The following is a 20,826-nucleotide window of genomic DNA, read 5'->3' on the forward strand; positions in this document are numbered from 1 at the left end:
GAAATGAGAAATAACGCTGGTGTATAGGACGTTCACGGAAACATTGATTCACTTCAGCATGCTGTGCTGCATAGGTTGGAAACTGCGACCTCACTCCGAGCTTTGGATAGTGCAATATATCATAGTGTGACTTTACATATATTCCTGAAAGACCTCTCTTGGTACTTCGCCAACCACTTCCTACTCCGTTGCTCAGCATCAGCTTGGGTCACGCACACGGCAATCGTTCGCAGGGCTTGCTACGATGGAATCAAAACCATCTCTCAATGCATTGTCGCCTGAACTCATTGCCACCATCAGCGAGAACTGCGACAATGCTACGCTGCGAAACCTGCGGTAAGCCGAAGTGATGTTAACCCTTCCACGACCAATTGGAGTCACGCTGACTCTTTACCCATAATCTTTGGGCTTGTCAACCGTCCTCTGTCAGCCGCCAGCCTCGACGCCTTCGGTAAGAGGTTTTCTGCAAAACGCTCGCATTTGTTCAGCGATTTCGGGCTGCGAGCGCTGGTGGATATTGCAGCCTCACCACATCTTGCACGACATATCAAGCATGTCGAACTCGTCACACAACAGCTGACTCAGGAAACTGCAACTTCTCCTTCGCCCAGAAACGCTCTCATCACTCGTAGCCCGTGGAGCATTACCTTAGAGAAAGGCCGGCGGCTCGATAGTGCGGCGGTCGAAGCTGCATGGGGCCCGTGGCTCGATGAGGAGGGGTTACTCAATACTGCCGTACCGGTCAGCCTTTTAAGCACAGCTTTCGCTACACTGGCTCCGCATCGTGATTCCTTTAGGGTCACTATGGATGTCAGAGAGGGTCCGATCAATCGCGGCCGGCTTAGACGCGCCTATGGCCAAGCTACATTGTGCCAGCAGCTTGGCAAAGATGCGAGCTGCCTACGGATGGACGATATTGGAACGAACCATGAGGATACGGTGACTGCTGTGGCGAAAGCCATCGAGCAAACATCCTTTCCCGTCGCGGATCCGGCATTTCGGGCAATTGCAGTACTACCTGAGTTGCATCAAGCTGGCATTGGCCATCATTCTTCGCCTGCATGGTCAGCGGTTGACACCCTACAACTCAATCTTACAAAGGATGGTGCCTTCGGAAGCGCCTGCGCAAGCACTGCTCCCGAGCAATGGATGGCAGCAATGTCGGGCCTACGGTACCTCATGCTCCGGTGTTCGTACTCCTTCGGTGGTATGAATCCCCATGACCGCAAGCTGGAGCGACTGGGGAAGGCTCTTCAGCTTACACCGGTCTGTCAGCTTTGGCTCGATTTCGTGATGGTGCCAGGAAGCCAGGTCATCAAGCTACTTGCTCCTATCACGTCGCAAATCATGGATCTCCGTATCAGCGATTCAACGTTGCAAAGCGATTACGACTGGCAGACAACTATGAGATATATTGCCAACAACCTGGGCCTGGACCGACTTGAGCTCAAGGATATAAGTTCGGTTGACTCGGAGTGGAGTTGGGCTGGCATGGGCCCATATCTGAGGTTTGGTCCGCACTTCGAGTCAGAACACATCGTCGTGCATAAGGCGGAAGAGGTCAAGCGCGCACTATGCGATTTAGCGACAGTCCACAGCCAACACAAAAGTTTGAAGACGAGTAAGAGGGCAACCGCATGGAGGCTCGGGCAATATCGGAGGAGCATCAACTGGCCCATGGAGCGGAGATCTTCCCGTTGAAACACGGTTTCAAGAGCAACCGCGAACGTCGTTCGATGGTCGATCAAACGGGCCGAGGAGGGCCCGCGACTATGGTTCTCGGGATCGGACGCCGCAAGTGTACATGTATGTAGGGTCAGGCCAGGTACGCCATCGTGCGCTGCAGGGAAGCGCGCAGGTACTACTGCAGCTTTGTAACCCGTGATGATAGCTCGTGCAGGTCACAGTACACTTCATATTGACAATCGTTTATCGACGTCTTGTTGCACTGCACGGTATTAAGGATCACCTGCACAATAACGTTGTCCTGTTCGATCTTCAATCCGTCGATCGGGCGGTGATGTTTGGAAGCTACATCAGCGGCGTTCAGCCCCTGAACGGGCCGCCAAAGCCGCGGCTGTCGTCAATGGCAACTGCACATCTGTTTAGAACGCCCTGACAGTTGCCGGCAAACGGTCGCATATTAGGTCTCAGTGCAGCAGACTTTCTAGAAGTATGATGTTCGAAGCCTTCGGAACTTTCCTGAATATCTCTATGCCATTCATAACATACATCGACCTCTGTGCGAGTACCCCGCGCAGCCGTTGGTGTGGAGGCGGGCGTGTAAACAGTGAATGAGTTGGTCGAGGCAAGCCGAGTGGAAGATGGCGGAAGCATACCAGATGCTGGAGGAGCTCGGCAGTAAGTCATCTCATCGTACAAACGTTTCTGTCGCGTGACCGGCTAAGTGAAGCATAGGTGGCTCCTTCGGTATCGTCTACAAAGCCCTTGACAGGGCCACCGGCGAGCATGTTGCCATCAAGCACATTGACCTCGAAGGAAGCGACGATGACATTCGCGAGATACAACAAGAGATAAGCTTGCTGGCTACCTGCAACAGCGAGTACGTCACACGCTACAAGACATCCTTCGTGCGTGGCGTGAAGCTATGGATCGTGATGGAGTATCTTGGTGGAGGGAGTTGCTTGGACCTTCTGAAGCCAGGTCCGATCGCAGAAGGATATATTGCCATCATCATGCGCGAGCTCCTGCGCGGTCTAGACTACTTGCATAGCACCGGCAAGATTCACAGAGACATCAAGGCGGCCAACATCCTACTTTCGGAGACCGGACAGGTCAAGATCGCAGACTTTGGGGTGGCGGCGCAATTGACGAACATCAAGTCCCAACGCATGACGTTCGTAGGCACGCCATTCTGGATGGCGCCCGAGGTGATACAAGAGGCTGGCTACGATTATCACGCAGATGTCTGGTCGCTAGGGATTACAGCTATGGAGATGGCACTCGGCGAGCCTCCGCGAAGCGATGTGCATCCGATGAAGGTGCTGTTCCTCATACCGAAAGAGAAGCCGCCGCGGCTGGAAGGTACTCAGTGGAGTAGGGAGTTCAAAGACTTCGTAACATTGTGTCTCAACAAGGATCCGGAGAAAAGGCCTTCAGCGAAAGCGTTGCTGAAGCACGCCTTCATCCGCAGAGCTGGAAAAATAGAGTTGCTACAGGACCTTGTGCGAAAATGCAAGAAGTACGAGCGAGGGGGCACTGAGCGGGAGCGCGATCCCCGCTACTACGAGGAGACGCTGAAAGAGATGAGCAGCAGTGTTGAAGGCGATGAATGGGTGTTCGACACGGTGAGACCGTCCAGCAACACGCGCGGGCTGCAGTCGGCGAAGCAAACTGTGAAGCGCAGAAAGCTCGAGCGCATACCGTCGGGCGACGGTTCGGATGTAGAGCATGCGACTGCAGCTATGGAAGGCATGAGGCTCGATGCTGCACCGCTGGGCGACATTACCAACTCGGCGTATGGGACGCCGACGAAGGATCTGTCGACCATTCGAACCCCGAAGCCTAGACTCAGCAGTCAGCGAAAGGTATCAGCCCTAGCTCTCCGTAAGGTATCAGGGTCGTCGCCCACAGCGCGACGTGTGAGCCGAAAGGTTTCGGGCAACAATCCTAACGTACGCAAGATTAGCGTGCAGCAGCCGAAGCAGCCACTCGGCCTTGACATGTCCTACGGCAACAGCACCTCAACAGTGCGGCAGTTCAAGCGAGTCTCGTCTGGGGACGGCAAGCTCCCGTCACCCACTCAGCCCTTGATCTCGCCACAGGACAGCGTTTTCGACAGCGATGCAGAGAACAAGCCTCCTCCGCCGCCGCCGCCGATGGCACAGGAACGGCCTTCGCAACCCGCCGTGGCTACTACGAAAGAGGCGATTCTAGGACGTAGATGCTTCGCTAAGTGCATCGACCCTGCATTCCAGGAAAGCTACGCTGCCACAGGCGATCGTGCAAAGCGGGACGCACTGTCCAAGGTGGCAGAGGCGTGGTCCTTACTCGACGAGCATGATCCGGAAGGCGAGCTGATACTGTTAAGAGCCATCATGGACCGCGTGCAGGCTGATCCTAAACTGGCAAGTGCACTACTTCCGCAGCGCGTAGCTAACGCACAGCTGGCTTCTCTCCGGATGCAGTCGCCGGTGAAGAGGAGCATGACCGCAACCGAGACTGAGGTGGGCAGCCGGGACGTGACACCGCAGTCTTCACCCACGAAGGCACGAAAGAGCGCACAACTACCCTCAGCGCCATCGTCTCCCACGAAGCCTAGTGGCAGCCCGGCGAGGCTCGTCTTGAACCCGCAGAACCCACACCTCAAGAAGATGCGGTCTAACCAGCAGCTCAATGCTGAGAAGGAAAAGGAGCGAGCCGAGAAGGCTGCGTTGGAGGACAAGATGCCTGGGAAGGTGGAGCCGGGCATGGAGCATGTTGGTATGCTTGCGGATGTACTGTACGGACGGTGGGCAGAAGGCTTGAAGGCGCGATGGCCGGTGGCGTAGTGAGTCCGCGTTCTTGCTCCACCAGACAACCTTGGGACCTAGGTGCTGTGCATAGCGGCGAAGTGGGATCTGTCCCCTGACGGTTCACTTTTTGTATTATATATCATGGAGTTGCGGCGGGACTGCATATGGTGGGCATGGGGGGTCACAGAAGGTATTCTGAGGCGGCCAAAACTCACGTGGGAAATGCGCGCATGGATAGAGGACCATATCGACAAGACGTGTACGGCCGATACCAAAAGCTCCCCTCTCCACCGCTCGGAGTACGATCCCCTCGTTTGCAGGAAGTGACTACAGACTGTTAGTCAGCTGCTCAAAAGGTACAACAGGCTTCATGCGTGAATCCGGTCTGCGGAGTCAGACTTTGCCTTTCTTCCTCAAGCCCGACCAGCAAAAACATTGTGCAGGTGCGGTTGGGCGGAGTTGGTTTACCAGAAAGCTCTTGAAACAATCATCATTGTGAAACATCGGGAGTTTAGAAACATTGTAATGCGTCTTACCGTCAGATCGACACGAGACTGCACCTGTAGTGACTTTGCGGATACGATATGTGCCAGCTATCAGGTCATCGCCCCATCATGGGAGCCATCCTTGCGGACTACCCTCGTGGCGATGGTTTTAGAAGTGGTCAATCCATTCTTGACCAATCACGGAATCGCCTGTACCATGGCGTACTCGAGGTCGGCGATGATTTGAGTCCATGGTCTTGCTGTTAGAAGAAGAAGAAGAAGTGTATGTTGATGGAAGAATTTCGAGATCCTTTAGCGGGCGAAGTGGTCTGTGTGCCTGCATACGTGAGAAGCCGAGCTTCCAGAGCGAGCTTTCCTTCATCACTGTACGGACCACTGGCGCGTGCCCTCCTCTCCCAAGATACACGAGTTTCGAGTAACAACAAGAAACCATTCAGACACGATCGCGAGGCAACAACAAAATACTGCTGCTAGCCAGATACTTCGATATCCCTCTAGCCTTACACATTGCTGCTTGCAGGCCAACGACGGCGAGACTTGCGTACCATCTTACCGTAGACCAACTTTCCCATGGACAAGAGGGACGAGAACAGCCCTTCGAATCTCTGGACAAGACGTGCAAACAACAGTAGTTCCAGCAAACTCAGCCTGTCCATGAACAAGACTTCCCACGGCGACAACCGAGACGACCATTCCTCTGGTAAACGATTCACTTCTTTAGGCAGCCACGGTAGGAGTAGCAACCCAATCAGCGCGCCACTCTCGTCGTCAGGAAGCGGTGCGTCGTTTGGGTTAGGCAGCGGCGCCTTCGCGAGCTTCGGCAGCGCGTCCAAGACGCCGAAGACTCCAGGCTCGGCGTTCGACTTCGGCAGGAGTAGCGTGGATAAGAAGAGAGAAGATAGCTCGGACGAGAGATTGCCGGACAAGGAGCCGCAGACACAGCCGCAACGGGTGCAAGCACGGCAGTCACAGTCATCTATACCGCAAGTACTGCCACTGAGGTTTTCATGGATTGTGCACTACCGACCGCCGTCCGGGAAGAACACGGACTGGGAGAAGTCTATGAAACCGCTTTGCCGGATACACACGGTTCAGGACTTCTGGAAGGTGTATGCGCATCTCAAGCGGCCGTCAGCGTTGCCGCCCGTCTCCGACTACCACTTTTTCAAGGACGGCATACGGCCGGTGTGGGAGGATGAGGAGAACAAGAAAGGTGGCAAGTGGACCATGCGGCTCAAGAAAGGCGTCGCGGACCGGTACTGGGAGGATCTACTACTAGCTCTGATCGGCGAGCAGTTCGCTGAAGCTTCGGAGGAAGTCTGTGGCTGTGTGGTGTCCGTGCGGGCGGGCGAGGACGTCTTCTCCATCTGGACGAAGAATGATGGCGGCAGGAACGTTAAGATCCGCGAGACGCTCAAGCGGATCTTGGCGCTGCCGCCCGACACGGAGCTGGTATGGCGTGCGCATAGCGAGAGCATGACCCAAGGGAAAGAAGCGGAAAAGGCTCGAGCGGAGAAGGCGGCGGGTGGACTTGCCGACAACCAGAAGCGGCGTAATACGCTCGTTGCCAATGCTGGTGGCAAGTCGGATCCTTCCGAACGTAGTGAGCTTGACGCATAGGTAGCGTTTGCATGGCAGTCCATCATTTGGCTGGTGGAATGGGTTAGCAACGTGGCATCGGGGCTTGGCTTGAGCGTTTGCGGTCGTTTCTTATGAGCGGGACAGTCTGTATTGTATAACAGCACGGCGGCGCGAGCCTCCTAGCTTCGGCAAGCGAGCATGTGGAACATGTACTGTAAGCTTTGCATTTGCAATAGCAGATGCAACGTTCTTCTTCATTGTCTTCTTGACGCATCCGCGGTCACATGTGATGCTTGCATTCGTATGGTACAGTATGAGCCAAAGCAGTGCTCTGCTTGTGAAGGTTTTAAGCCGAGCAGCTTGACAACGTCACGTCGCTTCGCGCTCACACTTCCACGCGCTTTCGCACAACTCTCATAGTTCCGACACTGACAACCTCCTTTACAACTCCTCGTGCAGTGACGATGTTCTTCAGACTCGGCGACACCGATCTCACGCATCAAATCACGAGTGAGGCGCATATTGCGTCTGAACAGTCAGCTTCATGCCGCCCTTTTTAGCTGATACTTACGAAGGCATTAAAGAGTATATCTGGGGCGGGCGTACGGCGATTGATGGACATGACGAATCGCCAACAAATACCTCGGTAGGATATACTTTGGCCCCCCAGCCTTTCAAATACAAAGGCACGCATGGCTCACTTTCAGTGCTAGACCGTGGACAAGCTCAACTCCTCCGGCCGTTCACATGCCAGGAACACGGACGGCGCAGACGACGAGGTTGTGGAGGTGTCGCAGCCCAGGGATAAGGGAGGCGCACGGAAACGAGGCAGGGAGGTAGAGAGTGTACAGCTTCCGTCGGCCAAGCGACAGCAGCAAGGGCCGAGTGAGCTTGAGCTTAGGCTGGTGGGTGACTACGCAGTGCCGGCCAAGGCTAGAGCGATCGTCTTCCCAGGTCCGTGGCAGGAGAACAGGACGAGCGCAAAGCCCGGTATGGGTGGGCCAAGGGTTTTCAGGCCCCAGAACACGCTGAACGACGATCCATATGCGGCGGAACGGACATGGCCTGGCACACCTCGACCAACACATCAGGGCTCGCAGTCTGACTTCTGGGATGACAACAAAAGCGCTGCGAAACAGAAGCAGACCGTGCTTCCGATGGTGGCTAGCAAAGACAGCAATGTCAGCGACTTCAGGAGGCAGATACCTCGGTATGCTAATGCTGGAAATGGCTTTACAGACGGTTCAAATGAAAGGCGAGCGAAGAAGCCAAAAACTTCACACCATACGAAGCAAGGCACACTGATGAGTGACCCTGTGGACTTGACGTCAAATGAAGAAGATGAAGCAATCATCTCTGCACCCGTTGCCGCTATGAACGGCAGGCAGACTGCTTCTGCAAAAGAGTCTCCCGTGCCTAGCATCCGAGTGAGGTCTACGGCATCGTCCGGATCACACGGCACACAGCATTCACATGCCAGGAAGGAGCAACGACCAATGACTGCGTTACAAGCGAGCAATCAACACATGCTCAAGCCCAAGCCGCCACGCAAGCCTCGAAATGATGACGCTTTCAGCAAGCCTTCTTCTCGGGGAGCGTCCATCGCAAGCCAAAGCGGCGGCAATAGCACCGGCGCACGCGCTGCTCCGTCGAGCATCGAGGTCCTGGACGAACGAGTCACTCAAGTGCAATCCGGTACAGTGCACAACAATCGTTCGAGCAGTCGAAACGGCGAAGTCCCTGAGATCTGTCTCGATCGAGACACGAACGAATATGTTGATCAGACAGTGCTGCGACGAACTGCGGATCAAGCTAGGAGAGCGAACGATGCATGGACTGACTGTGGTAAAGAAGCGCAAGCACGACAGCAAATGCGCAATGATACAAAGCGCAATGCTCAGGCGCAACGTCGGAGCATTGATGAGGAAACGGCAGTCCCGGCGCCAGAGCATGCCGCTAATGAGCAATCGCGGGATGCGGCTGAATCAACGAAGCGCCTTGGCCAGATCTTCGTGCGTGAAGAAGCAGACGAGTCCATTTCTGCAGAGCCGAAGAAGCAAAAGGCTTCGCAGCAGATGATGGTCAACTCCCGTGTCAGCCCAATCAAGGAAAGCTTGAGTGATGACGAGCTGCAAGGCGGCAACACCGTGCCAAGTGAACACTTCCGCAACGTCTCACCCGCCAAAAGACCTACTGATCACCGCACTCGACGTTCGCCTTCCGACATCAAACCCACGCCCTTCAAGGAGTCATGTACATGGAAGAAACAACCTGTGGAAAAGCCACATGAGGCTAGGGCGGACCCCGAAGAGTGGCCCGTCATCGCATTCTATAGCAAGTCGTATTGCACGACTCGTAAGACAGTGAAGTTGAAATACGACGAACATGAGAATAGCCTCGAAGTATACGAGGACGGCATGCCTGCCGTTATCACTGGAAAGCAGCGATCTGTTGGTCTCGGACCCAGTGAGGTACGCACAATAAAGCACAGCAAGCATAATACCAGGGTGTATATCACAGGTTCGGTCACCGACGTCAGCAACGGCCATATCTGCATCGCTTTTAGTGACGAACGAGGGGTCAATTGGTTCCTGGGTCGGATCATGCTCGCGACAAACCATCACGTCACAATCAAGCATATTGAGGACGAACAGTTGAATAAGACGTTCTTTAAGCAATCAGCTGAAATAACCGAGGCGTTCGAACGGGCCAAAGCCAATCCTGCAGCGCGCAAACCAGCAAATCAATCCTCAGCTACGCACCGTTCCCATCGTCTAGACGACGAGAACGACGAACACATTATCTACGATAAGATGCCAGTTACAAGAAAGAACGTGCGCCAGAGCATGGTCGGCGGCGAGGGTGCCTTAAGCGCTGCGAATGTTGGTGAGGACGCTGCCACTTCGCGCCACTTGGACAACGCAGCAGAGCCCCGGCGATCGGCACGGGAGCGAAAGTCTGTCGTAGAGAGAGCGCCGTCGCCGACCCTCGAACGGTGGACTGTACTACACAAACCAAAGCGATGGCCGCACCCCGTAGCCTACCCACCGCAGGGGTTGCGCCGTGTCACAGTCGAGTTTGATGACCTGGAGCGTCTGGATGAAGGCGAGTTCCTGAATGACAACATCATCAGCTTTGCTTTGCGCAAAGCGGAGGAAGAAATGAAGCCTGAGCTCAAAGAACGGGTGCATTTCTTCAATACGTTCTTCTACACCACGCTCACGACGAAGAACGGCAAGAAGGAGTTCAATTACAAGGGCGTACAGCGCTGGACGAAAAACAAGGACCTGCTTGGCACGCCGTACATTGTCGTGCCCATCAATATCCACATGCATTGGATCGTTGCCATTATCTGCAATCTCGATAAGCTTAGCCGGAAGCCAGCGTTGTTCGATAAAGCCGTGTCTGACGACGAGTCCGATGGCTCTATCAGGTCCGAGGGCGAAGCTGCATCAGGACCACAGAAGCCTGCCGCAGCAGGTATGAATGGCAACAACTCCAATACTGCGGATGTCCTAATACGCCAAGAAGTAGCAACAAACCAAATGCATGACTTGTCACTGTCAGATGACGGACGTCGGTCTTCGCACGACTCTGCTTCCTCTAGTGGCGACGACGGCAAAGCTCGCGCCATGGAAGCGCTGGCCTCAAATTTGAAGATCAGTACTGCCACCCGCAAGAAGAAGGGCCGGAAGAAGCCTGCAGCTCCAGTACGCAAGTTCTCTCCAGACGCACCAACCATCATCTGTCTCGACTCTTTCGGCAATGCTCGCGCCACGGAGATGCGCAACCTCAAAGACTACATTGTCTTCGAAGCGGAGGCCAAGCGAGCGATGAAGGTAGATCGTGAGGACATCCAAGGTATCAATGCAAAGGGCATTCCGGAGCAGACCAACTTCTGCGACTGCGGTGTCTATCTTATTGGGTACATTGAAGCGTTCGCCAGAGATCCGGATGGCTTTGTGAAGAAAGTGATCACGAGACAGATGGACAAGCAGGCTGACTTCGCCAACTTTAATCCGAGCGAGAAGAGAGCGCAGATTCGGGAGCAGCTTCTGGCCTTGGAGAGAGAGCAGACTGCGGCGAGGGTGGCTGCGAAGAAAGCAAAGGCTGGCGTTGGCAAAGCTTCCCCGGCCGCTGCCTCGGAGACTACGACTGCTGAAAGGGCCGCTTCTCGCATTGCTGCTTCGGCAGCTGCCTCTCCCCGCGACTCACCAGGGCCGCTGCAGACGAAACAACCTCCTTCTCAACGACCTGAACAATCGAAACAGTCTCAGCCTCCACCGAGTGCAAGACAACCGCCAAGCGCCCAACAAGAAGTTTTCTCCACGAAAGCTCAAGCGTCCTCTCCGGCTTCTCACAGCCGCTCACGCGCCAACGAGCACCGCCCTCGGTCGGCGCAAGCTGCGAAGGAGCCAGCGATGACAGCTCAGGAAGCGAAGCGGCAGCGGCCTGCTTTCGGCCCGGATGACGGTGATGCGGACAAGCTAGAGGCAAAGCCTGCCCGGCCACTTCCGCCTTCAGGTCCAGGCCGGAATGACCATCTCTTTCCATCAACCCGCATCATAGTGCCTCACGACGACTGGAACGGGTCTCAGTCAGGCGATGAAGACGACGACAATGCCGGGATGCTTGACCATCCGAACAACAATGCCCGAAACTCAAATAACGCTCAAGCTGTAGATGCAGATCAAGAGTCTCCACTGCTCGACCATTTGTCCAAGTCTTTGATCGCATCACAGGAAAGCGATGCAATAGTTCCGATGTCACAACAGCCAACCTCCGAAGGACATGTTCAGCATGACGGTGTGACCACTGAAGCTGCTGGAGACAATCAGACGCAAGACTCGCTTGTACTGCTTGACGTCAAAGAGAGGCCTGCGGAGGTTGCAGACTCACAGGAGGGGTGGCAAGCTAGCAACTTCCGGACACCATTGGCTGGCAAGCGCACGAGCTTCACGGACTAGATGGTCGAGCAGTGGCGGGTAACCGTCACATCAGCTCCACTGAGTTCACGCGGACAGCAGGCAAATGCAAAGATCTTTTATGCAACAGGTGTCTGCCGTCTATCTCTAACCACGGGGTTTGATGCCTCCACGATGTCATCTGCCTGACCGTCGAACGCCACGCTAACCTTACAATGCACTCACGGTACGCTGGATTGCCTGCATTCGTTCCTCGAAGTGTCAGACCGCGTTCTTGACAACCTCGTCCTCCTTCTGCTGCGCTGCCAGCGCGTTCGTGATGTGGCCGTTAGCGCCTCTCCCACGCGTACCGTCCTGTTGTGCTTCAGAAGCAGCAACCGCATCCTCCACTTCTAAACACGGTCAGTCAGCTCCAGTACATAGCACAAGCGAACAGTGGTCTCTGACCAAGAATGGAAGGCCTACCAGCATACTCTCCTTCGCTTTCCGCACCAACCCAGAATTTCATCTTCTCTCGTTGGAACTCCGCGAAGTCCCACTCGCGATCGTCAAGCTCCGAAGCGTCCGCGATCCAGATGTAAGTTTCAGCGTTGACTTCGTCGCCTTCCAGATTACCCTCGCCGCATTCGTCACCAACTTGGGTCAATAAGCGGACCTTGACATGCCGGCGTTCGTACTCGCTTCCTTCGAAAATGTCCAGCCGCCACATATCGGCGTCCGTGAGACCTATGACGTATGTCCCGCGGACAGTAGAGCCGGAGTGAGGTAAGACGGCTGGATAGTCGGCATGTCGAACACGGTGGCGGCGGTGGTTATGCAGAACTGCCGGGTAAGTCCTGAGATTGTGTGATGCGAAGATCGGATTATCTGGGGAGCTTGAGCCGTGGCAAACACGATGCAGGACTTGTGGTGCCATGAGTGTGCCGTAGAAGAATGCTGATCTACCTTCTGAATGGGCCATGATTGTGATCCTATGCCACTGTTGTTGCGCAGAGGTTAAGATAAGGAACTCTGTCACCGTCGATTTGTATCCGAGCTTCTAACACGCTATTGGCGGGCACGAGAGGCCGTTGTCACAAACACAGACATAGACAATTCGCCGTTTGCTTCGAGACGAACGCCTGTTATCATTCCGCCTTCTTTGTCTGCCTCCACCGTGTCGATCGGCGTGCGTCCCTGCAGTTGTGCGCTTGGGGAGCCACATGCGACGGCCCGGTGTCGATCGCCGGCGCCAACAACGCCACGAGCAACCCCTGGTTGGTGAGATTTGACCTCACGAAATCAGCCTGTTGTCTTCTCGAACATGACTCCTGTCTTCTTTGCTACTCTTCTCCGATGGTTGTAAGATCGTTAGCAACTTGAGACCAGGCCTTTTGCATGCACTCTACACTCCCCTTTTTGCCTTGCTGTGTTTCATATGGTCACCTTCGCTACGTACATTTTGCGCTCTACTCTTTCCTGAACAGAATTACCTGCGAGAAGTTGATGCGCATGGCGAATTAGGAACATTTCAAAGCTGTCTAATGTACGCCATACCCGTCTTGTGTGCCGGTACATACCGATGCTTCTCACGTTGGGTGGAGGGTGTAATTATAGAGCTGCCAGTATCCGGATGCTAACACCTCGACAGCTCTGTTGCCATGTCTCTAGCGCTGGTGAAGGTGGCCATCTCATGGTTTGCACCAATCTTCATCGTCACTTCGCCCGTCACATCATATGCCGACCAGATATGGAGCATTCACAAGTCCCGCTCGTCGGCTGGCTTCTCACTCGACATACCGTTCATTATGCTGGTGTCTTCGATCCTTAAGTAGGTTGAGTCAGTCCACTGAAACCCCGCATCCTCAAAACTTATTGCCACCGCAGATGTTTCTACTGGTTCGGCGCGCATTACGATTTCAACCTGCTCTTACAAGCTGGCATCATGTGTTTGGTGCAGGTGGTTCTCTTACACGTAGCCCTACTCCACCGACCACCATTTGGAGCTCAGCACAGCCTCAACCAACCTTTTGCTGGAGCTCGAGAGGGGCAAGTCCACGTCAATCGGCCATACAACTTCTGGCAGTGGCGGAGTCGGCGCCCTTATTGGCAGTTCTTGGCATCATTTACGGCAATCGTAGCCGCATTACAGTACTTCATCGGCCAACAACCGAACTACATCCTGATACAGGGCTACGTCGCACTCAGTATAGAAGCTGTGCTGCCCATCCCGCAGATCCTGGAGAACCATCGCAGCCGATCGTGCAGAGGCTTCAGATTGAGCGTGCTTATCAACTGGCTCGTGGGTGACGTTTTCAAGATGACATATTTCTTCCTTTCCGAGGGCGGCGTACCTTTGGCATTTAAGCTGTGCGGGTTCTTCCAGGCTGCATGTGATATTTATCTTGCCGTCCAATACTGGATGTATGGAGAAGGTGAACAGCACGCGGATGGCCAATTGAAGTCACCGAGGGTAGCGTGATGAGCAGCCCGGTTCTCACTTGTGGTGCTCACTTGGGCTTTCTCTTGCTATCGGCATGCCGCCATCGATGAGTTCGGGAATCTGCGGAGAGGGCAGGCCGAGCCGATTGCGTACCGAGAGTGATCGAAGCAAGCACTACGAGACAAGAATGTCCCTTCGCTTGGCGGGGTTGCTGTGAGGAAGCTGGTACGGAAGGAAAGCTTGCGAGGGAAGGCGCGAATCGAAGCCGATCGGCACGAAACATGTCGCCAATCCCATGTATACATTTACCAATACCAGCTACTCCTCGAGCTCCTCGAATCCGCCCCTCTTGCCATATACGCTCCACGATGGAGACTCAACGAAAAGCAGAAAGTATCTGGAAGCTTTCCAACTCGGCGGAAGCTGCTTACCACGGCGTAGTTGTTTCTTCCCACGGTAGATTTCGCACTTCGGTCACGGTGTCCATCAAAAGCTGGATGGTCCCACGACCATGATCTTGTCTCGAGGTCTGACCAAAATCTGCACATCACGGCGGAGACATCTGACTAACATCAATACCATCCATTCACGGCACAGATGTCGGACAACATTTACCGCACAGTAGACGACGGTTACCTCGCACTCGACCAAGGTGGCTGGATCGAGTCAAACGAGCTTACGACCACTCTTCCCACGAATGCACTGACGATGCCCTCGACAGCTGGCAACATGTCCCAAGCTGATCACCACGTATCTGAAGGCCATTGGCCGTTGTCAGACGATCTTATGACCTCTCTGGCTACGGATGCACGCACTATGCCCATGGGACCTGACATTCTCAATGCCACCATGGCATACGGCTCTGGACAGATCGGCTTACCTCGCAGCCAGCACTTTTCAGCTCTTCAACATCACAATCTCCCTCAGGTTGATATCCAGCATGCGCAGCCAGCGGCGCCGACCACCCAGCGCGTTCCCATCTCGCCGGTATCGACTTCTGGTCCGATGAGTAGGGTCGTCAACGTTCCAGAAAGGCCGAAGCCCGGTCGCCGCCCGATTGAGGAGACACAAGAGACTGCCCAGGATCGCAGACGTCACCAGAACCGCAAAGCCCAGCGCCTGTTCCGTGACAAGCGCCAGCAGAAGCTGCACGAGACGCAGCTGGAACTGGAGGAGCGCAAGCGCGAGTACCAGACCAAAGTGTGCGAGTGGGAGACGGAGAAGCATGAGCTGGTGAAGGAGACGAACAAGCTCAAAAGCGAGCTGGAAGCCACGCGCATCAAGCTCCGCCAGGCTGAAGCGAGGCTGCTCAACGGAGGCAAGCAGACCGACATGCTGGTGCCGAGTCCCACGAGCATGGGTTCCGGTTCTGTCGCCGGTGGATCTTTCAGCGGCCCTGCCCAGCAGCGTAATGACTCGACGACGACGGCCACCACGTCCACAACCGATCTGGCGTCTATGGGGTCCGTCGGAGGCGCTCACGAAGCTTACGGCTATGATGAGGATGACACCTTTGAGTCCTTGGACCCGAGCAGTGGTGAGGGGGAGACCAACTGGTATGACGGTGCGGAGCCACATGGTGATTACTACGTCGATGATATGGCTTTCTACTCCAACGGTCTATAGGAATGCGTGTGGACTTCGAGGGCCGCCCGATAAGGGTGCGTGTGTATACGGAAGCGTGGCGGACCGCGCAGGTCGCTCTCTTAACTGGGCAAGCGACTCCGAAGGGTTCAGCGTCGGTTGTATGGCGAACAGCTCGGGCTGCATCCAGTCGAGACGGGTGGATTTTCTCGGCATGCATGAGTCGACTCGCAATGCGTGAATTATCTCATCACGCTTGGATTTCTCTCGCCATGTGTGGACTCTTCAGAGTTGTGTATCTCGTTCGAATTGCATAGGCTCTTTCCAGCTGTGCGAGATCCTCAAGAAATGCGAACTCTCCGGTCATACCAAATAAGGTCAACTAAACAGTGTACACGTTGTCATCACTTGTTTGCCGTACTGAAGCAACAACGCAGCCAGTGCCGCTTCCCGTGACATATTGAGCCAAGTGTGCGTACTCGTAAGATCAACGATGTCATGGTTCTGATTGTTGCACTTGCCTTCTAAGCGGAAGAGGTCGAATGCAGTGGCCGCGTCCTTGCCGGAGCATCCCACGTAGTCGGAAGTTGCCGTGCCCTTGCCTGGCAGGATTGGAACCCTACGATGTAGATCCCGTGATATCCAGTTGCACAAACAGCGACAACGCACGCACACACACCACGGCGCCGAACATGCTACAACGCGCCCCGATGCGGGCAATACGCTCGTTGTGCCAACGACGGGCACCCACGGCCACCTCCACCCTTCGTCACTCGTCGAGCAGCACCGACAACCCCATACCCGCCAACGACCCCAACCCACGCAAGCCCGAGTCACCCGTCTCGTCGACCAATGCTCTTCGCACATCATCCGAAGGCGGCTTCGACAAGGCGTTGCAAGAAGATGTAGCGACGGGGGAGAAGATGCGGCAGATGCAGGCGCCCAACCGCGCCACGGTCTGGAGCCGGAGTCAGAAGCCCCGGGCGGAGGCGATGGTGGGCCCCCGGTTTGAGCAGACCATTATGGAGGATCAGGTGAGTAGGGATGGTTTGAATGAATATCTGTTTGTTGGTACTTTGGCTAAATATGGTGGTTTGTGTAGCCAAGACCGTATGCCGCCATTGAGCTCATCCACAAGCAGCCCGTCCGCTGGACGCGCGCACGAAAGGTATCCTGCGACGGCGGTGGAGGCCCACTGGGCCACCCGCGCATCTTCATCAACGTCGACAAGCCGCAGATCTGTTGGTGCACGTACTGTGGCGTGCCTTATGTACGACCGAAAGTCCACCAACGAGTCTACAACCACGACCACTAACGCATCGATAGGCACACGAGCACCACCGCAAGTACCTCGAGAGTCTACCGAGCACCTCATACCCCCTTGGGCCTACAGACGATCCTGCCGCGCTTCCTGCCGATCATTTCGCGCCGAAGACGGGTTCGACGGAGCAGCTGCAGAGCAACACCGGCCTGCCGCTCGAGCAGAGATAGAGCAGCTCGCGCAGACAGCAATTGTATTTAGCCAATTCACCTCGAAGCGTCCGCGCAACTGGAGCCTTTGCGCCGTGCTTGACAACCAATATCCAGGCACCCATTGCGACGCCATTACCATGCCATTAGCCACTCTGACCACCCGCTCACTTCTTCTCCCCCTGAATAGTAGCCACAACCTTCCGACTATGCTTCGCCGCCCTGAACTCAAGCAAATAAATACCCTGCCAAGTCCCCAACGCTAACCTTCCCTCGCTAACAGGGATAGAAACAGTCGCGCCCACCTTTAGACACGAACACCAGTTAGCGTAATCCCACAAACCCACCAGCCATCCTTCACTTCACGTCATAACACTCACCAAAACACTCTTGATATGCGCCGGCATATCATCTAATCCCTCAGCGCTGTGCCTGTACAAATCCCCTTTCCGGTCTTCCGGTGCTAACCGATCCAGCGCATCGCTCATATCCGCTCGAACATCTTCGTCCCAGTTCTCGTTTAGCGAGAGCGCGCATGAGGTGTGTTGGATGAAGAGGTGCAGCAGGCCAACGCGGTAGGAGGCTATTTCCGGCAGGGAGGAGGTGACGGTGTCGGTGATTAGGTGTGTGCCGCGGGAGTGGGAGGGGAGGGTGATGTGTTTTTGGGTCCAGGACATGGTTGGAGCGGTTGCGGTTGTGGGTGGTGCTGTGGTGGTGGTGGGGTAGCAGGCCGCTGGCGGACAACAGGCGCAAGTTGGGAGGAGTTGGCGGGTTTCGTATGGTGGTCTGATGAGGTACTCGAATGGGAGAGTGAGGGGCTTGATGAGGAGATGGAAGGCGGAGGGGAAGAAGGCGAGGATGAACTTTATTGCGTCAGTGAGACGACTTGACGTGTTCTAGGTCTACGTACAATGGCAAGGAAGATTACGGTGTTACGTAGGCTGTGGTCGACGGGCATTGAGTGCTTGAGCTTTCGAAATTCCGCAATGCTGTAGCTCCTATGACGTGTTTGCGTCTTGTTGGTGAAATGGACAACCGTAGTGCATCACAGGAGCAACAGTAACAGTGAGAACATGAGATGAGCTGGTCGTCGCTCAATTTATGGCAGTGAAGCTACTACGCGGACCGAGCTGCCACGGAATGCAGAGCCTGCAAGCTCTAGGCAGCAGTCATGAATCAAAGCGCAGTTCCGTCGAGTCGTCAGCGATCAAAAACCACCAGTGGCCAACGTGGCCTCATCGCATTGCTCCCCTTGCCGCCTCGCAGAAGCATGCTGAGCTACAGCTGCTGATTTTCAAACATGGCAGACTCGAAAACGCCTTGACAGCTCTAGTCAATCCTTCTTCTTTGCTTCCTCCTCAACGCGGAGGAAGTAGTACGAATCCTGAAAGCGCGGGTCCTTCTTCCACTCGCCCTTGAGCTCTTTAATACTGATGAACGTGCTATGAAGTTGTTAGTCCATCCTCGCCGGACTTCAGCAGAAGGGCGGATCAATCGTACCGCAGCGTGTGACTTCCATCCAGCTCAACACACCAGCACATCTGATCATCCTTTATATCGGTAGGCACGATCTTGCGCTTGTCGTTCGCGCCTTCCTTGGCGGCAATCTTCATGTTGTCTTCCTCAACCTGTGCCTTGGTGCGGCCGGTCCAGACATTGCCCTGAATCGGAGCCACAGCCGGGGCCGAGTAGGCGGGCTGATAGATATAGTAATTCGACATCGGCTGAGGCTGCTGCGGCTGTGGAGGCACAGCGTAAGTGTAGTATGCCGGGGTTGGGTAGGCGGCTGCTGGGTGTGGTGGCGGCGCAATGAAGCCGTACTGGGCTGCAGCCTGGTACGGTTGGTAAGCTATGGGCTGCGGATACGGCGGGTAGTAGACTGGAGGCGCCGGGGTGAATTTGGGTGAGACCTGAGTGATGGGCTGGGATGGGTAGTAAGTGTGAGAGCGAAGTCCATTGTGGGAGTCGTAGCCTGGCGCGGCGATGACCGCTTGCTTGATATATTCATCGTCGTCCGCCCAGTGCTGGTGGTCACTGCCGGCGTCGGAGTCGGAGTCTTTGGCGGCGGTCATCTTGAGGATTGATGGTGTCTATCCGTTCGTTGAAAGGTGCTCCTGCAGTCACTGCCGCTGACATGAAAGTTCAAGGACGGTCCACTCCTCGCGCAAGTTTGAATTGGACTGACACAGCTCGAATGGAGCAGGGTCACGCGGTGGCAAATGAAGCTCGGAAGACATCGGCTGACGGATGGGGAAGGAACAAACTTACTTTCTTCGCTTGTCGTGGTACGGCAGGCACGATGATTCTCCTCCCGTCTCTGCGGTGCTCGCGCGGCGGTCTTTCTGGTAGCTCTTCAAGCCAGACGTCGGCGAATGGCCAACACCACGGGATGCACATAACGCTGCGGAACGATGCGAGCGTTGTCGGTGATGGTTCGCCGGGAAGGCAGCCCAGCGCACTTCGAGGATCTTGCCGACCTTGCGGAACTTGAGCGATGGAGGATCGGCCAGGAGCGGGTAAGAAGAATGGACGTCGGAAGGCGAACACAAGGCACATGACGAGGAAATCTCTTGGCGTCATACAACACTTTTCTGCGACTTGAATCCAAGCGTTCTTCCTAGTCAGGTCCTCCATCTTTGCCCAATACAAGTCGCGGGTGCGAAAATGGACGCGGTAGCGATGCCCCCAAGAGACGACTTCTACTGCAACTTAGAACACCCTACCAGATCACCAAGCTCAGGTATCAGGCAATTTGCAGAGCTATTGCTCGTCGCCCACGGTATACGGCGCCCCAATATCTCTCATGGCACGTGCATCCCTTACCGACATTTTATCCTGATCGAAGTTCTTCAGCATCCGCACCTGCAAGGCAGGTTAGTCGTGACCATCTCCGTGCAGGCAAAACAGCATAAGTTCGTACATTGATACTACACCTGACCTCCTCCTGAAAGCCAAGCTTCTTGATGAGCTCCCTGCTGTCCGTACCCAAGAAGCAACAACACTTCCTGCACACCCCATACGGATACTTATTCTCACCTATCCGATATTCCCCGCGATGGTCAAGCCCTTTCGTCCACTCCACATTCCCGAATAAGGGGTGCACCGTCCATTGACCGTTTCGAGCGCAGTAGCTACAGTAACAGTTGATGGCTACGCAACGCTCCGGATGCTCGGGTGTCACTTCGTCCTCGTAGAGGTGTGGAGAAAGCTTCATCCGGTAACGTATGGTGCCGCAGTGACAGTGTAGGTCGTAAGTCTTCCAGTTGCCATTGGGCGGCGTCCAGGGCGTCTTCTGGGCGGTGGGCGCTTTCTCAACCGTGGTGGTCATTGTCGTTATCCCGAGTACTGAGGTCCGCTCCCAAAACAAGTTCGGGCGGGAGACGGTGAGCCCAAGGGGCTTTTTGGACTACACCACATCGGACACATGCCACTGGTGCGTGTAGAACCACGTTGTTATTGCCATGTGCACCCTTAACTAGCATTTACCGCCATGGATCATTACGGGTGGGCGCATAAGCTATATCGCAGCGCTCATTGGTCCCTAACATCGCGCATATCGTGCTACGAAGTCTAAAGTCGGACCCACGATCCCTCGGGACTATCACCGGAAGAGGTATGCAGCTCGTGATGCCATGGCTTTTACAACACGGGAGTGACGAGGTGAAAAAGCACGTAGAACACTACGAAGGGTTACACGAGAAGAGTTGGACGCTGCTGTATGGTCTTGGCAGTGCACAGACCTTTACAACAATAGACGGTTGTGATTGTTGTTCCCATCACCAATGCGATCCATCATACCCTGCATCATTTGAACCGCTGCGGGAACGCTTTTGACGATGTCTGAGGACAGCAGCAACACCTCG

At 55.1% G+C, this 20,826-nt stretch overlaps 10 protein-coding genes across 10 annotated transcripts; 6 read left to right on the plus strand and 4 right to left on the minus strand.

Annotated features, from left to right (window-relative positions):
- Window positions 1-244: 244 nt before the first annotated feature.
- On the plus strand, window positions 245-1,701 carry BAUCODRAFT_26333 (uncharacterized protein; the record flags this gene model as incomplete). Its single annotated transcript, XM_007680370.1, has 2 exons — window positions 245-336; window positions 378-1,701. The coding sequence occupies 2 exons, from the start codon at window positions 245-247 to the stop codon at window positions 1,699-1,701; spliced, it is 1,416 nt and encodes a 471-aa protein (XP_007678560.1).
- Window positions 1,702-2,122: 421 nt separating this feature from the next.
- On the plus strand, window positions 2,123-4,889 carry BAUCODRAFT_36606 (uncharacterized protein). The gene is made up of 2 exons (XM_007680475.1): window positions 2,123-2,361; window positions 2,419-4,889. The coding sequence occupies exons 1-2, from the start codon at window positions 2,325-2,327 to the stop codon at window positions 4,509-4,511; spliced, it is 2,130 nt and encodes a 709-aa protein (XP_007678665.1). The 5' UTR covers window positions 2,123-2,324; the 3' UTR covers window positions 4,512-4,889.
- Window positions 4,890-5,581: 692 nt separating this feature from the next.
- Window positions 5,582-6,499, plus strand: BAUCODRAFT_55557 (uncharacterized protein; the record flags this gene model as incomplete). Its single annotated transcript, XM_007680547.1, has 1 exon — window positions 5,582-6,499. A coding segment is annotated over one exon (918 nt), but the record flags the coding sequence as incomplete, so codon positions are not given.
- A 527-nt stretch (window positions 6,500-7,026) lies between these two features.
- Window positions 7,027-11,529, plus strand: BAUCODRAFT_150345 (uncharacterized protein; the record flags this gene model as incomplete). The annotated part of the gene is made up of 3 exons (XM_007680862.1): window positions 7,027-7,072; window positions 7,138-7,208; window positions 7,276-11,529. 3 exons carry the CDS (start codon window positions 7,027-7,029, stop codon window positions 11,527-11,529), a joined length of 4,371 nt encoding a protein of 1,456 aa, XP_007679052.1.
- A 46-nt stretch (window positions 11,530-11,575) lies between these two features.
- Window positions 11,576-12,658, minus strand: BAUCODRAFT_36608 (uncharacterized protein). Its single transcript, XM_007680476.1, has 2 exons — window positions 11,953-12,658; window positions 11,576-11,879 (listed from the first exon to the last, which is right to left on the minus strand). The coding sequence occupies exons 1-2, from the start codon at window positions 12,446-12,448 to the stop codon at window positions 11,749-11,751; spliced, it is 627 nt and encodes a 208-aa protein (XP_007678666.1). The 5' UTR covers window positions 12,449-12,658; the 3' UTR covers window positions 11,576-11,748.
- A 46-nt stretch (window positions 12,659-12,704) lies between these two features.
- Window positions 12,705-13,972, plus strand: BAUCODRAFT_222133 (uncharacterized protein). Its single transcript, XM_007680863.1, has 3 exons — window positions 12,705-13,012; window positions 13,118-13,297; window positions 13,354-13,972. The coding sequence occupies exons 2-3, from the start codon at window positions 13,128-13,130 to the stop codon at window positions 13,946-13,948; spliced, it is 765 nt and encodes a 254-aa protein (XP_007679053.1). The 5' UTR covers window positions 12,705-13,012; window positions 13,118-13,127; the 3' UTR covers window positions 13,949-13,972.
- Window positions 13,973-14,506: 534 nt separating this feature from the next.
- Window positions 14,507-15,535, plus strand: BAUCODRAFT_26337 (uncharacterized protein; the record flags this gene model as incomplete). Its single annotated transcript, XM_007680371.1, has 1 exon — window positions 14,507-15,535. One exon carries the CDS (start codon window positions 14,507-14,509, stop codon window positions 15,533-15,535), a length of 1,029 nt encoding a protein of 342 aa, XP_007678561.1.
- Window positions 15,536-16,819: 1,284 nt separating this feature from the next.
- BAUCODRAFT_36612 (uncharacterized protein) lies at window positions 16,820-18,057 on the minus strand. The gene is made up of 3 exons (XM_007680477.1): window positions 17,874-18,057; window positions 17,344-17,826; window positions 16,820-17,268 (listed from the first exon to the last, which is right to left on the minus strand). The coding sequence occupies exons 1-3, from the start codon at window positions 17,919-17,921 to the stop codon at window positions 17,131-17,133; spliced, it is 669 nt and encodes a 222-aa protein (XP_007678667.1). The 5' UTR covers window positions 17,922-18,057; the 3' UTR covers window positions 16,820-17,130.
- Window positions 18,053-19,141, minus strand: BAUCODRAFT_36613 (uncharacterized protein). The gene is made up of 2 exons (XM_007680478.1): window positions 18,464-19,141; window positions 18,053-18,405 (listed from the first exon to the last, which is right to left on the minus strand). The coding sequence occupies exons 1-2, from the start codon at window positions 19,033-19,035 to the stop codon at window positions 18,297-18,299; spliced, it is 681 nt and encodes a 226-aa protein (XP_007678668.1). The 5' UTR covers window positions 19,036-19,141; the 3' UTR covers window positions 18,053-18,296.
- A 328-nt stretch (window positions 19,142-19,469) lies between these two features.
- BAUCODRAFT_36615 (uncharacterized protein) lies at window positions 19,470-20,623 on the minus strand. Its single transcript, XM_007680479.1, has 2 exons — window positions 19,884-20,623; window positions 19,470-19,825 (listed from the first exon to the last, which is right to left on the minus strand). Exons 1-2 carry the CDS (start codon window positions 20,289-20,291, stop codon window positions 19,724-19,726), a joined length of 510 nt encoding a protein of 169 aa, XP_007678669.1. The 5' UTR covers window positions 20,292-20,623; the 3' UTR covers window positions 19,470-19,723.
- Window positions 20,624-20,826: the final 203 nt, after the last annotated feature.

This window comes from Baudoinia panamericana (assembly GCF_000338955.1).
Source record: "Baudoinia panamericana UAMH 10762 unplaced genomic scaffold BAUCOscaffold_10, whole genome shotgun sequence".
NCBI classification, from domain to species: domain Eukaryota; kingdom Fungi; phylum Ascomycota; class Dothideomycetes; order Mycosphaerellales; family Teratosphaeriaceae; genus Baudoinia; species Baudoinia panamericana.

Bases quoted from the DNA above. Each gene is read 5' to 3' on its own strand.
- BAUCODRAFT_36606 (XM_007680475.1), top strand. From the start codon at position 2,325: ATGGCGGAAGCATACCAGATGCTGGAGGAGCTCGGCA. The intron at 2,362-2,418 runs GTAAGTCATCTC...AGTGAAGCATAG, and splicing joins GATGCTGGAGGAGCTCGGCA to GTGGCTCCTTCGGTATCGTC.
- BAUCODRAFT_36608 (XM_007680476.1), bottom strand. From the start codon at position 12,448: ATGGCCCATTCAGAAGGTAGATCAGCATTCTTCTACGGCACACTCATG. The intron at 11,880-11,952 runs GTAGGCCTTCCA...GACCGTGTTTAG, and splicing joins AAGCGAAGGAGAGTATGCTG to AAGTGGAGGATGCGGTTGCT.
- BAUCODRAFT_222133 (XM_007680863.1), top strand. From the start codon at position 13,128: ATGTCTCTAGCGCTGGTGAAGGTGGCCATCTCATGGTTTGCACCAATC. The intron at 13,298-13,353 runs GTAGGTTGAGTC...TTGCCACCGCAG, and splicing joins CTGGTGTCTTCGATCCTTAA to ATGTTTCTACTGGTTCGGCG.
- BAUCODRAFT_36612 (XM_007680477.1), bottom strand. From the start codon at position 17,921: ATGCCCGTCGACCACAGCCTACGTAACACCGTAATCTTCCTTGCCATT. The intron at 17,827-17,873 runs GTACGTAGACCT...GACGCAATAAAG, and splicing joins CCGTAATCTTCCTTGCCATT to TTCATCCTCGCCTTCTTCCC. The intron at 17,269-17,343 runs GTGAGTGTTATG...TCGTGTCTAAAG, and splicing joins CGCATATCAAGAGTGTTTTG to GTGGGCGCGACTGTTTCTAT.
- BAUCODRAFT_36613 (XM_007680478.1), bottom strand. From the start codon at position 19,035: ATGACCGCCGCCAAAGACTCCGACTCCGACGCCGGCAGTGACCACCAG. The intron at 18,406-18,463 runs GTACGATTGATC...ACAACTTCATAG, and splicing joins GATGGAAGTCACACGCTGCG to CACGTTCATCAGTATTAAAG.
- BAUCODRAFT_36615 (XM_007680479.1), bottom strand. From the start codon at position 20,291: ATGACCACCACGGTTGAGAAAGCGCCCACCGCCCAGAAGACGCCCTGG. The intron at 19,826-19,883 runs GTACGAACTTAT...CCTGCCTTGCAG, and splicing joins AGGTCAGGTGTAGTATCAAT to GTGCGGATGCTGAAGAACTT.